This window comes from Gadus morhua, chromosome 6, assembly GCF_902167405.1.
Source record: "Gadus morhua chromosome 6, gadMor3.0, whole genome shotgun sequence".
Classification (NCBI taxonomy): Eukaryota; Metazoa; Chordata; class Actinopteri; order Gadiformes; family Gadidae; genus Gadus; species Gadus morhua.
The window spans coordinates 2,874,167-2,890,839 of record NC_044053.1 but is presented as its reverse complement, the minus strand read 5'-3'; the positions used below and the strand labels follow the sequence as shown (position 1 = coordinate 2,890,839).

Genomic DNA, 16,673 nt, shown 5'->3' with positions numbered 1-16,673 from the left:
TACCGACCGACCCTGCTGGTCGTCATGACGACCCTCGGAGGTTCTAACTAACCCCGCCCCCTCTCCTCTCCCCCTCCCCCCCTCCCCCCAGAGTCCGGCCCCTGCCGGCTGTCGGGGCCCCCGGGGACGGGGACCAACGGCGTCAGCGACCCCAGCTCCAGGAAGCCTCCGCGGGGCGAGGCCTCGTCCGCGGGCCCCTCTCCGTCGCTGCTGCTGCCCCCTGCTGGCGTGTTGGTGCAGCGCAGCCAGGTGTGTCTGTCCACCTTCTACAAGGACAGCTCGGAGACGGAGCCCGCCGACGCGGCCGACGGCAGCTGGCCGAGCGCCGAGAGGGACGGCAGGTGAGGGGGGGAGGGGGGAACACCTGCCGACCAATGATAGCGCTGGATTAGGGTCCGTCTGTGACTTTAGGAGTTTGGCTCCCTCTGATGCACTTTGTTGTTACGTTATTAGATGCTCTGAGGCGCTTTGAGCCACTTTGTTGGATAAAATTGCTCCATAAATAAAGATTTGCATTATTATTATTATTATTATTATTATTATTAGGCAAGGCAAGGCAACTTTATTTAACCAGCACTTTTCATACACAAGGCAGACTCAAAGGGCTTCACATATAAACATTGTCATACAATAAAATAAAATAATAGACGAGTAAAAGAAAACATATGCAAAGAAATGAGTAAAATAGAAAGTTACAAAGGCATTTTAGTATTATAATTGAAAATAAAGGCAAAGTTAAAAAAGCTTTTTAGAAAGTGCAATGTATTTAAGATTTAGCAGAAAGCTAAAGCAAACATAAAAGTCTTCGGTCTTGTTTTAAAGGTGCTCAGAGTTGGGGCAAGTCTTAAATCCTCGGGGAGTTTATTCCAGCTATTTGTTGCATAGTAACTAAATCCTGCTTTCCCCTGTTTCGTGTTTACTCTGGGGATAATTAACAGATTGGTCTCAGAGGATCTTAGTGGTCTAGAAGGCTTATGTAGTGGAAGCATATCAGTTAAATATTTTGGGCCTAAACCATGTAGGGATTTATAGGTTAGCACCATGATTTTAAAATCAATTCTCTGACCTACCTATTATTATTATTATTATAATTAAAGAGAAACCTCATGCTTGCATATTGGCAACGATTGTAAATGGGGCAAGCTAATAAACATTGACAAGGTAGCAGACACTAAGGTCATAGATGCTAATGTAGCTGGAAATAAATGGCATAAATGTCAGGCGGAAACTATTTGGTGAGAATTTGGCTAATTTAAATGATGTTGATGTTGGCTAAAGAATTGCTGTTCCTGTTGGAGAGAGTTAGTCATGAGACTTGGGGCCCACTCACCTCTGGTTTCCCCTTCTGTCTAACAGCATAGAATACACAGGCTGAAGCGCATCAACCAGATAATCACATGCAGAGTAGAACGACCCCGGCTGACATCAGAGGGGACCTCAAGCAGCAGCTAGTCACCGAGCACCACCGATTACCCGAGATCAAATTAACTTCCGCATGATCCATAATCAAATGACGTTTTTCTGTACCAGATTGTTGCTTTAAATGTCAAGAGGAGGAGAATCTCGAAATATCAAAGTATGTATGACGGCAACACGCCCTCATGCATACAGGTGGACACGCCCACTTGTGATGTCAGAAGAGGCAGATTTTCAGAATACGGCCTCTTGCGACTAATCACCCTCACGCCCGGTGGTAGAATATGACCCCCTTAATGTCTGTGTATGAACGGGTGAATGAGAGGCCCGTATCGTACCCCACCCTTGAGTCGCCCCAGGTTATAAAAGAGCGCCCGTTCAGCCTGAAACATTCACCCGTTCACCCTGCAGGTCGGGGGCGTCCCGGGGGCCCAGCGGAGGGCGGGCGCGGAACCTGGACGAGAACTCCAACAACGTGGCGTCGCCCACCCGGGGGGGGCTGGCGGGCAAGCTGCAGCAGCTGCTGACCCCCACGCGGCACCGCTCCTCGGTGCGGCGCGCGGCCAGCGTGGACGACCGGCGGGGGGGCGGCGGCGGCGGGGGGGGGGTCCGCCGGGTGTCGGAGCAGAGGCAGTCCCGCAAGGCCCAGGTGGCCGAAACCCTGCTGCGGGCCAAGGACAGGCTGGTCAACGCCACCTCAGAGGTCAGAGGTCAACCTGGAGGGGGGGGGTGGGAGGGAGGGTTGTTGATGGATGGACGGACGAACAGACGATGGATGGATGGAGCGTTTGTTTTGTGTTTCTTTTTGTAGTGAAATGTTGAACTGAAAATGTTATTGCACACACACACACGCACGCACGCACGCACACACACACACACATTAAAAAGTTGTTGGCTGTGTCTCTTAGTTGACACTCACTGATGGTTGATGCTTATATTTAGGTTGTCATAGTTACAAGACCTTCCCTGTTCGAAAACCAAAAGAACGTAAATGTATAAGCATCAACCATCAGTGAGTGTCCACTAAGAGGCACAGCCAACAACATTTGAATTTGTGTGTGTGTGTGTGAATTGTTGAAAGAATCTAATGGTGCCGTACGAGTGTAATCAACAGAGATGTGTTGCAGTGTTTGTGTCAGTATGATCGCCTCTCTCCGTTCTTTAATTCCTTCCGGGCTGATCCTCTGACGTGTGACCCGTGGTGTCTCTGCAGAGCTCCCTGTCCGTGGGCAGTGACATCGACCTGAGTGACACCCCGACCCCGACCTATCCGCTGCGCCGGTCCTGGGATGCCAATCAAGAGGGGGTGGGGCTAGAGGTACCCGTCACGTCGTGTGAAGCTCCAGGATTGGAGATCATACTCAAACACCATCATCTATCAGCTTCCCTTTCGAGCAATGTCCTCCTACTTTTGTAATCTCTTTCGACTGCTGGTTGCCATGACTACTGACCCCGCCCTTCCCTCCTCCCTCTTGCGTTGCCATGGCGCCCGCCTCCTCCAGGTGCAGATGTCGAGCTGCTCGCTTTGCCGCACCTGTAACTCCCTGGTGTACGACGAGGACATCATGGCCGGCTGGACGTCGGACGACTCCAACCTCAACTCCTCCTGCCCCTTCTGCTCCGCCTCCTTCGTCCCCTTCCTCAGCGCCGAGGTCCGGGACCCGGGCCCCCTCAGCAGGTAGGACCCCCCCCCCCCCCCCGAGGAACACAGTCTCACCCTCTGGCATGTCTCACACCCCCTGGAGAACACCGTCTCACCCTCTGGCATGTCTCACACCCCCTGGAGAACACCGTCTCACCCTCTGGCATGACAAGCACCCCTGGACCCCACTGTCTCACCCTCTGGCATGACAAGCACCCCTGGACCCCACTGTCTCACCCTCTCAGCATGTCTCACACCCCTGGACCCTACTGTCTCACCCTCTCAGCATGTCTTAACACCAATGGACCCTACTGTCTCACCCTCTAGCATGTCTCACACCCCTGGACCCCACACATAGGGGTGACCCATGTGACGTCACATGGGTGAAGATGTCACATGGATGTTTCTGCCCATCTGTGTTTGTGTACCAGTGTCTATGGAAAAGTGTATGTCGCCCATGTGACGTCGCCCATGTGACGTCGCCCATGTGACGACGCCCATGTGACGTCGCCCATGTGACGACGCCCATGTGACGTCGCCCATGTGACGTCGCCCATGTGACGTCGCCCATGTGACGTCGCCCATGTGAGGTCATCAACAAGTGACCTCAACATGTGACATCAACATGTGACGCCGCCCGTGTGACCTCACCCATGTGACGTGTCTGTCTGCTCGTCTCAGCCGGGAGCGCGGCCGGCTGAACGCGGAGGAGGATGAGGAGGAGGAGGAGGAGGAAGAGGAGGAGGCGGCGCCCCCTGGAGGCTCGGAGGACTCCCCGCAGCACTGCAACGGGGTGGGGGACGACACCGGCTCTGACACCAGCAGCTACTCCCAGAGCAGCCGCATCACCACGGTAACACACGCCGATACACACACACACACACATTCTTTACCTTTTAGTCATCAAAGGGATTACGGTGAAACCGAGGGCATGCGAGTTCTTACTGGTAGACAGGGGATGAATCCCAGTTACCATTACAACACTAACCTAACGTCTGTCTGTCTGTCTGTCTGTCTGTCTGTCTGTCTGTCTGTCTGTCTGTCTGTCTGTCTGTCTGTCTGTCTGTCTGTCTGTCTCTCTCTCGTTCTCTCTCGTTCTCTCACGTTCTCTCTCTCGTTCTCTCTCTCTCTCGTTCTGTCTCTCTCTCTGTCTCTCTCTCTGTCTCTCTCTCTCTCTCTCTCTCTCTCTCGTTCTCTCTCTCGTTCTCTCTCTGTCTCGTTCTCTCTCTCTCTCTCGTTCTCTCTCTCTCTCTCTCTCTCTCTCTCTCTCTCTCTCTCTCTCTCTCTCTCTCTCTCTCTCGTTCTCTCTCTGTCTCTCTCTCTCTCTCTCTCTCTCTGTCTCTCTCTCTCTCTCTCTGTCTCTCTCTCTCTCTCTCTCTCTCTCTCTCTCTCTCTCTCTCCCTCTCCCTCTCCCTCTCCCCCCCTCTCTCCCCCTCCCCTCCCACAGGGCTCCAGTGCGTCCCAGCCCCCCCAGGTGACGGTGGCCTACCTGAGCCCTCTGGTCCTGCGTAAGGAGCTGGAGAGCCTGCTGGAGAACGAGGGCGACGGCGTGCTGGGCCAGGCCCAGCTGCTGGAGAGCCACTCCATCCTGTTCTGGAACCTGCTGTGGTACTTCCAGCGCCTGGGGCTGCCCAGCCACCTGCTGCAGCTGGTCAGGGCCTCCGCCTGGGTGGCACCCCTGGCCCGCACGCTCTCACTGGTGACCACACACACACACACACACACACACACACACACACACACACACAGACACACACACACACACACACACACACACACACACACACACACACACACACACACACACACACACACACACACACACGTATTCTGGTATGCATGCACACACAAACAGGTGGACTCAAACTGGTAAGCCTGCAGGCACGCAAATACGCACACACTCACAGTGGTACACACACATTGGTACGCACTCACACACACAAACAGACACACACACGCACTTGTACATAGACACTGGTATGCACACAGAGACAAACTGACTGACGGACAGACCCATACGCACATACTAATCCTTTCTCCTCGTGTGTGTGTGTGTGTGTGTGTGTGTGTGTGTGTGTGTGTGTGTGTGTGTGTGTGTGTGTGTGTGTGTGTGTGTGTGTGTGTGTGTGTGTGTGTGTGTGTGTGTGTGTGTGTGTGTGTGCAGTCGGACAGCGCTGTGGTGAGGGTCCGCCTCCTCTGGGACACTCTGAGTCCAGACATAGAACACTGGCCCCCGCTCTACATCCTCTGGAGAATACACAGTAAGACTCACTCACTCACTCACTCACTCACTCACTCACTCACTCACTCACTCACTCACTCTCTCACACACACACACACACACACACACACACACACACACACACACACACACACACACACACACACACACACACACACACACATAAGCCACACCCGCTGGAGTGCACAATACCATAAACACACCCTCTGGTGAACGCACAATGAGACACACACACACAGAACCTGATGACTGTTGTGTTTTGTTCCTCCACCCACTAGGTGGCGCCTCCATGCGCAGCTACAGCTGGCGGCGGCACAACCACCCCTTCAGCCTGTCCTTCCTGGAGGAGGTCCTGCGCTGGGTGGGGATGAACGAGGTCCACAAGGCCGTCACCCTCTTCCTGGACACCGTGTCCAAGCACCCCTCGCCCCGCGGCCTCCAGAGGTATGTGGTCCTGATGAGAGGGAGGGAGGGAGGGAGGGAGGGAGGGAGGAGAGATGATGACAGGGAGGGAGGGAGGGAGGGAGGGAGGGAGGGGAGAGAGATGATGAGAGGGAGAGAGGGAGGGAGGGAAGGGAGAGGGTGAGAGAGGGAAGAGAGATGATGAGAGGGAGAGGGGAGAGAGATGATGAGAGGGAGAGGGAAGAGAGGGAGAGGGGGAGAGAGGGAAGAGAGATGATGAGAGGGAGAGAGGGAGAGAGGGAAGAGAGATGATGAGAGGGGGAGTGGGCAGGAGGATGAGAGGAGAGATGAGGAGAGGGATTGTCACAATCAGTCTCATCATCGTTCCCACTCTCCCTCTATGGTCCTGATGAGAGTGAGTGGGATCGATGATGAGAAGAGAGATTATGAGACTGATTGTGACAATGAGAGTGAGAGTGAGAATGGAAATGAGAGTGAAGATTAACATATATGATAATGTGAATGATTTGAATGATTTGTGATAAATAATGTTTATATTGTTTTATTTTAGTACCCGGTTTATCTAGCTGTATAAATTGACCTAATTACTTACTTAAATTTTAAATGTATTGTGCTTAATGAACTTGTGTGTGTGTGTGTGTGTGTGTGTGTGTGTGTGTGTGTGTGTGTGTGTGTGTGTGTGTGTGTGTGTGTGTGTGTGTTAACAGGAGTGTGTACAGAGAGATGCTTTTCCTGACACTAGCTGCTATGGGGAAGGATCACGTTGGTAAGCCTGAACCGTCTACTACCTTAAGTACTGTAATGGTGTCATTAAGATGTTAATATCAACCGTACACTGTGTGTCTTATAGCTAAAGTACTGTAATGGTGTCATTAAGATGTTAATATCAACCGTACACTGTGTGTCTTATAGCTAAAGTACTGTAATGGTGTCATTAAGATGTTAATATCAACCGTACTCTGTGTGTCTTATAGCTAAAGTACTGTAATGGTGTCATTAAGATGTTAATATCAACCGTACACTGTGTGTCTTATAGCTAAAGTACTGTAATGGTGTCATTAAGATGTTAATATCAACCGTACTCTGTGTGTCTTATAGCTAAAGTACTGTAATGGTGTCATTAAGATGTTAATATCAACCGTACTCTGTGTGTCTTATAGCTAAAGTACTGTAATGGTGTCATTAAGATGTTAATATCAACCGTACACTGTGTGTCTTATAGCTAAAGTACTGTAATGGTGTCATTAAGATGTTAATATCAACCGTACTCTGTGTGTCTTATAGCTAAAGTACTGTAATGGTGTCATTAAGATGTTAATATCAACCGTACACTGTGTGTCTTATAGCTAAAGTACTGTAATGGTGTCATTAAGATGTTAATATCAACCGTACACTGTGTGTCTTATAGCTAAAGTACTGTAATGGTGTCATTAAGATGTTAATATCAACCGTACACTGTGTGTCTTATAGCTAAAGTACTGTAATGGTGTCATTAAGATGTTAATATCAACCGTACACTGTGTGTCTTATAGCTAAAGTACTGTAATGGTGTCATTAAGATGTTAATATCAACCGTACACTGTGTGTCTTATAGCTAAAGTACTGTAATGGTGTCATTAAGATGTTAATATCAACCGGACTCTGTGTGTCTTATAGCTAAAGTACTGTAATGGTGTCATTAAGATGTTAATATCAACCGGACTCTGTGTGTCTTATAGCTAAAGTACTGTAATGGTGTCATTAAGATGTTAATATCAACCGTACAATGTGTGTCTTATAGCTAAAGTACTGTAATGGTATCATTAAGATGTTAATATCAACCGTACACTGTGTGTCTTATAGCTAAAGTACTGTAATGGTATCATTAAGATGTTAACATCAACTGTACTCTGTGTTCTGCTAGCTGAAGTACTGTATTGGTATCATAACGATGGTAACATTAACTGTACTCTGTGTGTCTGCTAGCTGAAGTACTGTATTGGTATCATAACGATGGTAACATTAACTGTACTCTGTGTTCTGCTAGCTGAAGTACTGTAATGGTATCATAACGATGGTAACATTAACTGTACTCTGTGTGTCTGCTAGCTGAAGTACTGTAATGGTATCATAACGATGGTAACATTAACTTTACTCTGTGTGTCTGCTAGCTGCGTTCGATAAGAAGTACAAAGTGGCGTTCAACCGTCTGACCGGGACCCTGGGACGCCAGGAGCTGAACCGACGGCGAGCACAGCCCCCCAGTGCCAAGGCGGTGGACTGCAGACGGAGCTTCCAACCCACGCTCGAGTGCTGACCCCCCCCCCCCCCCCCCCCTTCAAGGAACTAGCCTGCTCCCAGAGCTGTGCTGCCTTCATGCTTTGCCTCTCTGCTGCCCCCTAACAGAGTTAGGTGTAACTGTGCTTCGGCCCAGGTGGTCTTCCCCCCCTCTCTTTGCCCCTGGTAAGGCCCTCCCCACGGGGATGACTCTAGAAACCCCCTCCCTTACTGAGGGACACCCGAGTGGATCTAACCGGTTCTGGATTCTGTCGGTTGTGATACCAGCAGAACCGATAATGGAAACAGGCAAATACAGTAATCTATGCATCCAACGTGAGCGTTTTAACAGGTGACCGGATTTGGAACCTCAATGTCAAGGAAATCACCGTGGAAACGGCCTGTTTTCATGGCTTGATGGACGTGAAAATAAGTGGAAATTTGTCGTTTGTAGTTTAAATAATACATTACCCTGCTGTTCCTTGCTCTGTTTACATCGTTCATGTTTTTTCCCGACCTTTTAAAAAAGAAAGGCAACCAAAAATGCAGTTTGCTAATGTTCTAATATGCCCGCTGCTTCTCTCTGCTGTGTTGATTTAATATCGTTAACACAGAATGTTTACCTTCTACGACAGAAAACCTTTTTCTGTTGACTAATATTGGCAGCCATTTTATGAGTACAGAAAACTATCCGCTCAAAATGGCAGGGAATGCATTGGAGAGCAGCTCCGTCGAGTTTTACTAAATGAAACAACCGTTTTCCACGAACTGAGGGCAGAGGATAAAGAGGGACTAGTCTCAACAAAGACAAACTTAATGTACAGGTTCTAAGGGTTGACGGCTTTTTGCTTTGAAAACCCTTGTTGCTTCAGTTCACGCTAACTTAATCGCTTTGGATGAAGAGAATTTAAATAGTTTCATAGGGTATTGATGCGTTTTTACAAAAGAACATAAGAGGAGATCCTTATGTTTCAACATTGCGGTACACTTAAAATAATAAAAATAAAGAATAAAGGAGCTTGTCTAACTTTGACCAGACTTGTATTGTGGAGGAGTCACCCCCCCCTGGTCAACTCCGTCTACCGTGTGTGTGTTCCTACCAGAGACTGCATGTTAACCTTGGTTTGCCTCTGGTGTCTGTAAGATACAGGGTCAGTTAGGAAAGACACACAAATATATTTTCTGTTGGTACCCTTATTTTGAAGCGTGACAGCAGCGTTCTGCTCGGCATGTTGGTCACATCCTGTCCTCATTCACCACCCCTGTTCAGAGCACAAGTGCACCTGGGAGGTTAAAATTAGCAGCCTGACAGAAAACTAATAACTACCCATTCCTGGTATAGATCTGGAGTATGTTTTACTGTACTCTGCTGAAGCGAGGAGTAACTAACGATGTAACTTGCTTACGTAGTAGCTACGAAAGTTACTTCTTTGAACAGTAATAACAGAAGTAACTCTTATTTGAGTAATTCTTATTTGCATGGTTCGAAAGAGGAGTACTTGGAGTAAAGTTATCACCAGAAAAACAAGTAATTATATTGAAGATACTCGGTTAGAGTAATAAATAACTACTGTGGTAACTTAAAGTCCCTAGTAACTACTGCAGTACTACTAAAGTACTACTAAGTAGCCATACAGCGGAACAACAAATAGTTTATTCCACATCAGCAGCAGACCAGAACCTCATCACACAAGACGAGAATCCCAGAGTCCCATCCATCCAACCGGTCCACAATCTGCCTCCAAACGCTTCAAGTTTGGCGAACCTTGTTCTTAATCCTGTCTGCCTATCCAGCCTTTGAAACAAGCCTCTTAGCATATGCCACATAGGACAAAAAGCTTGTTTTCATATAATTGTGAGGACTACCTCATTTTGCAGCCAGGTTTAAAGAAAGATATAATTTCCACCCATGTCTTGACGCGTAACTTCAGCTATCCCCCCCTACCCCCACAGGTCACACTTTGTGTTATTTTTTTGTGATATAAAAAAAAAAAAAGGACATACCCAAAATGAAGACTTTTATTTTGAAGTAGATATTTTTGGAGATTGAGAGTGTTTGTCGGACACATGCCTGCGGGCCTCGTGTTGTAGAAACTGGGAGCGTAAAGCACTTGGCCGTACTGTGAAGACTGGGAAGGCTGAAAGGGCCGCTGTCTCCCCCCCCCCCCCCCCCCAGAGAAACTCGTTAAGCCTAGTTCAGTGTTTGAAACGTCACTGTATATTTTAATGCACCAGACTGCAAGAGAAAAGAAGGGAATGTTTCCCCGGGTCACAGGTAGTGGAAAGCAGAAATGTGTATTTAAAAAGGTTATTGTGTTTGCTGTTGTAATTTATATCTGCCTGTGATTTCAGTTGTAATTGTTTTGTTTTTTTATAAAACTATACAAACAACTCATGATGTTATTTGTGTGTGTTTGTTCTCGTAATGTCAAACATTTCCCCAATTGGCCCTCATCTCCGAAACATTAGAAATCCTATTTAGCAGAATCAGTGATCCTGCTCTTTTGATAAAAACGTGTTCTCCGAAGCTCACGTTCAAACAGTCCAAGTCTAATGCTTGCATAATAAATGGCGAAACTCCAAACCATATATTTTTATATATGTCAAACGAATTCGCGAAGTAAAAATCGATTAGTAAAGCAGAGCAAACTCACTGAAATGTATCTCGGCACAGCGGACATCTTGGAGGTTAACTGAACCGGACCGTTACTACGCACGTGGTATGTTTTTTTTTTTTATATAGCCTTTTGCGTTTGACTTGTGATTTTATCCCTGTTTTACCCCCTGTTTCGTTTTTTGTGAGGTTCTTTTCATCCAGACTGACATTTGTATTGCACCTGATGGAAGTATATTTTCTTCCCCTACGAGAGTTTTGTAGCCTACTTTGTTTATGAATAATAAAAAATAATAAAAACCGCCATTCGCGCGCACCCGCGTGCGCCCGGCACGAGGCGCGGTGAATGGCAGCCGCGCGTCGCCGCTCCATCATTTCCTCTGCGCGAGGAGCGGCTTGCCTGTCAGCTCCCGCCAGCTGCAACGGCCCAGCAGACCCAGCATGTAGTCGGGATTCAAACCCACACCCAGCAGCTCCCGGCCTGGCTGACTGCGCCACACACTAACACACACACACGGTAGGTGACGACTCAATGTCACTTATGTTAACGTTGTTGTTGTTGTTTTAACCGCGGTTTCGTTCTATTTTTCGCTCAAGATGTATACTTTGATTCTCTTTCTTCATCTTAATCGTCGGTATTGTAAGTATTTCAGCCAAAAAAAACAAACTGAAGGGAGTTAATATCGGTTCCACGGCCGCTGTGGTCGGTGTTTGTCCGAGGGGAGATGCTGTAGCGGACCTGGGCTCGGTTTGTTTACCGTGGAGCGGCAGGCGGTGTCCGGGGAGCTGTCCAGCGAGGCGGTGCTGGAGCCGGCTCATACCGTTATATAGGGTTACGATGTTATTCGACACCTATTGAAACAACGCAAGGGTTCGACCGTGTTTATTTATGTACCGCTGTCGGCTGAGTGTTGAGTTTGTCTGGAAGTGAACGGCGCTGTCTAGTTAGCCTAGCCCAAGCTGTTCTCCTCGTCGTCACCGGAGGGCTGTTAGGGGTGCTCTCCGATGTTAAGTGGAGCCCACTAATATGGACTGGAGCCCACTCACAGCCACATGGCCGCGTTAGGAGCCCACTCAGTCGGAGAGACAGAATACCAAGGCTGCTAACCGGAACACTATTCACTATTCCACCAGTCTGTATTATATGAGTTTAAATTAAAGATATATAGGCCTATATATATATATATAATATACCATACAAAACTAACTGATATCAATACCATTTGCTTTGTTCAAATGTAAGACAACACGTTACTTATTCAGGAGTTACAGCTGTAGGACAGTCCAAATCAATTTTTGTGTTCAATTTTGACCCGTCACTCCAAAAAGTAAATCGCATTAGCTGGCAAAGGGTAAATGGTTTCTGAATTGACTAAATGTTTCCTCTCTCTCTCTCTCTCCCTCTCTCTCTCTCTCTCTCTCTCTCTCTCTCTCTCTCTCTCTCTCTCTCTGTCTCTCTCTCTCTCAGGGGAGTCGTTGCCATGACACCGAGTGCTCTTCTTCTCTGGATGCTCCTCCAGTCCGTGGGAGGTGTGTGTGCGTGCGTGCGTGTGTGTGTTTGGTAGCTGAGCTGCTCGTGCATGTGGGCATGCATGTGTTGTAGAGTAAAGCAATAGGTGTTTGAGTAACTCTCTTTGTGGGACTAGTAACTTTACATTTACATTAAGGGCATGAAGCAGATGCTTTAATCCAAAGCGACTTACAATGAGTACGTTTTTCAGAAGAAAGAAACAATATAACTGTCCAAGAGCGACTGTCGGAGCTACTAGCAACGACTGAAGCAACTAGTATCTGAAGCAGCCACCCTGAACCTCAACCATGACCAGTTACTCCCTTCGCTCTCTGCGGGCCGCTCTCACACGCTCCCCAGTTAAACACCAAATCTCTCGCTCCCAGCAGCCGCCGCAACGCCCTCCCAGTGCCACCAGGGGGCGACCATCCCGGAGGCGGTGCTGGCCCCGGCCCTGAGCAGCGGCAGCAGCGTCCTGCGGGTTCTGGGCGTGGCCTCTCTGGCCCGCTGCCGGGTCTCCTGCTGCGAGCGACCCCGCTGCGACCTGGCCTGGCTCTTCCAGGGCCGCTGCTATATCCTCAGCTGCCAGCAGGGGGGGGCGTGCCGGCCCCAGAACCGCCCCGGGGCCGACTCCTACCTGGCCTTCGTGCTGCGGGGGCCCGCCCAGACCCTGGTCCTGGGGCCCCTGGTGCGGGGGGAGCCGTACGGGAGCCGCTGGGGGTCCCCATCGTCGTCGTCGTCTGAGGCGCCCGGGGACCTGGAGGCCCTCAGGGACCTAGCGGTGTTGGAGGGGGAGGAGGGGCCCCCGACCAGGGGAGGGGGAGTGGGCGGGGACTTGGAGCCGGGGGGGTTCTCCCATTGGCCGGCGGCGGAGATTGAGGACAGAGGGGAGGGGCCGGTGACTGTCAACGGCTCGGCGGGAGGGCCCCCGTCTCCCGGGGCCCTCGGGGGCCAACTCGGAGAGCAGAGTCCCACTTTCCATCCAGCGGAGAGCAGAGTGAGTGCCTGAACACACTGCTGGCATGAAGCCCTCTCCCGGAGGACGGAACCGAAGGTTCCTCTAATGGCTGTGTGTGTGTGTGTGTGTGTGTGTGTGTGTGTGTGTGTGTGTGTGTGTGTGTGTGTGTGTGTGTGTGTGTGTGTGTGTGTGTGTGTGTGTGTGTGTGTGTGTGTGTGTGTGTGTGTGCGTGCGTGCGTGCGTGCGTGCGTGCGTGCGTGCGTGCGAGTCCAACCCTACTTTAGTTTGTTCTTTCAGAGCTTGAATAGCTCATACACTTATGATTCAAAACAGGATCATGCATTGACGAATAGATTCCTCTAATGGCAGTGTGCTTTGTGAGTGTGTGTGTGCGTGTCCACTTTTAGATTATTATATGATCGATCTGTTCTGTTGTTGTAGTCGCATCCAAAAGACCCATTGCTCTCTCTCTCTCTCTTCATATCTCTTTAGTTTGTTCTTAAAGAGAGTGACCATGCAGTATGTTTCGGGTTCATTCAGGGTCATGTTTCCATCTTCTCAGGAACCCAGCCCTCCCACTGCACCAGTCATTCCATCGCCTTGGAAACCAACCACTTACCCCACCCAAAAGAGCCATATAAGGACATCGCTTCCCACTGAGGCCACGCCCCAGCTCTCTGTTACCACGGCTACACCGACAACAACAGGTAGGCTCCTGGCACCGTTCGGCAAAGGGAGCTGCTCGACTGTATTCTATTGTAACCCTGTTCTTACCTCATCACTTCTACCCCTTCAAGTGTCCACGGGAGACCCTGTAGAGTGCGCTAAGCCCGTTGTTACGGATCAAGTTCACGCTCCAATCAGCCCAGTACCCCCAGCTGGTAAGACACACAATAACGCACGCTCAAGCACATGTGTACACAATCAAAGAAATAGTGTTTGAAAGGGTGTCTATCCTCCTTAGCTCTGATTGGCTCTTCTGAAACATCCATCAAAGATCATCACATTTACCTCCGTAGATGTTTCAGAACTGAACGAGGAGTTCTTCAGTTCCACACAACCAGCTGGTGTTTAAACTAGAGCCCGACCCATAAAGGATTTTTAAGGCCAATACCGATACAAATATTTGGTGATTTAAAAATCCGATATTCCGATGTATCGGCCGGTATAGTTTTAAAAAAGAAATTCCAGAAACGCGTAACAAAACATAAACAGATTTTCCCTAACATTGATTTTTTTAAGTTATTTATGAGTCCTCACTAGAATAATAAGGTAATGCAGTTTAAAAATAAACTTTCTTTTATTGTTTTATTTTCACAACAGAAAAGAACAACAAAATATAAAATATAAATATAAGTTCTGATAAATAATAAAAATACAAACTTAAGATATGAGACTCAAAGTCCTTTGAACAAAAACACAATACCCAAAAAAACAAAAAAACATTATTTATGTTTTTAAATATTCATTAATCGCCCTTTATACAGTAAATGCCAAGACCGATAGTTCGGAAAATGCCTTGTTTTGAATATGTTTTTAATTTGCCTTGTGCCTAGTTCAAACCCGGTATGGGAGCAACGCCCTGTATCAGAGATGTATTGCCATGTCGTTTGGGGCCGTGCCCGGCTGTGTTTCAGCTGAGAGACTGAGACCCCATGCTGTGGTGGACCCCCCCAGCCAGGTTCTGTCTCCCCCGGTCCAGGAGGTGGTCCTCAACGCCAGCCGTAGGTACCCCTGGGGTCCGGCTGGGCCGGCATCACACTAGGGCTGGGCGATTAATCAAACTGGGACCTCAATTTAGATTGTAGCATCAAACGATCACCAAACTAATATAATCGAGTTTACATTTTTTCGTCTTTATTTTAAGTGTGTTTATTTTATTAATTCAAGGTTTTATAGATATTGCAGCTGGATACATATCTGTACATTATTTTCAATTTTAACATTTACTATTTGACCATTTTGTGTAATTTTTTTAAGGCGAAATTTCAAAGTTCTCAATTACCAAGTGTTTTTTGGAGAGAAATGCTGAATATTGCATCATGTTTCAAACTCAAAAACAATCGTTTGATTAATCTTGATTTCAATATTGATAAAAATATAATAATAATCGTGATTATGTTTTTTTTCCATAATCGAGCATCCCTACATGGTGCTAACCGTATCAGGGTCTGGGTGGTTGAGTGGTCCAGGAGGGGGCTCATCAAACATGTGTCCGTCTGCTCCAGAGAGCCGAGGGGACGCCCTGCTCAGGTGTGGGTGGGAGCAGACCACTGGACCCTCTGTGGACATGGGGCGGTCAGCCGACACCTGGACTCTTCACCTGGCCCACCTGGAGCCCGGGAACTACACCTTCAGGTACTAGAGAGGACTGGGTACTCACACCCTTAGCAAATACTTACGGTACAAGTATTAGCTATGTCATGTTTTGCTTTCAATACATGTTCTGAATGTCTGTTTGATAACCCAGTTGCACATTCCAATAGTTTTCTTTATGAAGTAGAGCACATTCTAGAGACTAAGTGTAGAAGGACACACAATGTCAGGAAAACAATCATCTGAAGTTTGGCGGCATGTCGAAACCATCAAAGAAATGCAAACTTGTCAACAGCAGCTGTCATATCGTACCACTCTCTCGCTGTTTTGGTACGCTAAAGTGCATTCACGATGTTCTGCTAAAATGAGCGGTTCTGAAACACATATTTTGGCTGTCAAATTGAATGCGAATGCTGACGGGAATGGATTGCGTATTCGTCATATTGTGAAAGTTCGATTTGTTGGTTGTCAGTCGGTCTGCCCTTAAGTGGAGACGCTGCCCCTAGCAGAGCAAACCCTGATAAGACAACGGATCATTTACATCCATTGTCTTATCTCCATTTTGATGGACCTCCATTTATACAGCGCTTTTCTAACCAGTGACCACTCAAGGGGCTTTACAATATTGCCTAATATTCACCCAATCATGCACACATTCACACACCGACAGCGGAGTCAGCCACGCAGGGCGACAGCCAGCTCGTCGGGAGCAGTCAGGAGGCTGTGTTCGAAATCGTAACCTATCATGGATGTAGTGCACTAAATAGGGTGCACACCATTTTCTAGGGTGTTCGAATTCTCAGTGGTCCACTATATAGGGCACTATATAGTGGACTTAAAATAGGGTACATACGATGTTCCCTACATGTTACTCCCGTATACCACAATGCAATGCGGTTGTATTTTTCCAGGGGAGAAGAAGAAGCCGAATAACCGCGAAAACGAATACATTTAATGATGGAGTCTCCGGCTTTCGTTTAGAAATGTCAACGATTTATTTGGGATTTAACATAGAATATTTAACATTCAAAATTAATTAAACAAGGAAATGTAATATTCAACATCAATACAACCTCCAGCTTTCGTCGTGAGTGCCCGGTTTGTTTACATGATGTGGGCGCATCTGTCTGCGTCACACAAATACCCGGCGCATTTACTGACGCAAATGACGTTTAGAAATGTTCAGCGTAGTGTCCGAATTCTCGTTCCCTATTCCCTATATAGTGCACTATATCATGTACACTATATAGGGAATAGGGAACGAGTGTATAGGGAACGATTTCGAACACAGCTAGA

The 16,673-nt window shown here is 48.1% G+C and overlaps 2 protein-coding genes across 5 annotated transcripts in view; both read left to right on the top strand.

The window, feature by feature from the left end:
• The window catches only part of dennd4b (DENN/MADD domain containing 4B), a 41,353-nt gene extending 30,979 nt beyond the window's left edge, over positions 1 to 10,374 (top strand). For both annotated transcript variants that reach the window (XM_030357938.1, XM_030357939.1), the window contains exons 20-29: positions 92 to 341; positions 1,828 to 2,119; positions 2,630 to 2,734; positions 2,919 to 3,094; positions 3,740 to 3,911; positions 4,506 to 4,757; positions 5,223 to 5,319; positions 5,579 to 5,744; positions 6,431 to 6,489; positions 7,874 to 10,374. In XM_030357938.1, the coding sequence (XP_030213798.1) occupies positions 92 to 341; positions 1,828 to 2,119; positions 2,630 to 2,734; positions 2,919 to 3,094; positions 3,740 to 3,911; positions 4,506 to 4,757; positions 5,223 to 5,319; positions 5,579 to 5,744; positions 6,431 to 6,489; positions 7,874 to 8,019 (1,715 nt within the window). In that variant the 3' untranslated portion in view covers positions 8,020 to 10,374. The remainder of the gene's footprint in view (positions 1 to 91; positions 342 to 1,827; positions 2,120 to 2,629; positions 2,735 to 2,918; positions 3,095 to 3,739; positions 3,912 to 4,505; positions 4,758 to 5,222; positions 5,320 to 5,578; positions 5,745 to 6,430; positions 6,490 to 7,873) is intronic.
• Positions 10,375 to 10,940: 566 nt separating this feature from the next.
• kiaa0319 (KIAA0319 ortholog) overlaps positions 10,941 to 16,673 on the top strand; it is a 13,307-nt gene continuing 7,574 nt past the window's right edge. For 2 of the 3 annotated variants that reach the window (XM_030357945.1, XM_030357943.1), the window contains exons 1-7: positions 10,941 to 11,110; positions 12,062 to 12,123; positions 12,490 to 13,100; positions 13,624 to 13,768; positions 13,859 to 13,942; positions 14,699 to 14,785; positions 15,290 to 15,419. In XM_030357945.1, the coding sequence (XP_030213805.1) occupies positions 12,075 to 12,123; positions 12,490 to 13,100; positions 13,624 to 13,768; positions 13,859 to 13,942; positions 14,699 to 14,785; positions 15,290 to 15,419 (1,106 nt within the window). In that variant the 5' untranslated portion in view covers positions 10,941 to 11,110; positions 12,062 to 12,074. The remainder of the gene's footprint in view (positions 11,111 to 12,061; positions 12,124 to 12,489; positions 13,101 to 13,623; positions 13,769 to 13,858; positions 13,943 to 14,698; positions 14,786 to 15,289; positions 15,420 to 16,673) is intronic. The other variant, XM_030357944.1, reaches the window with a different exon arrangement.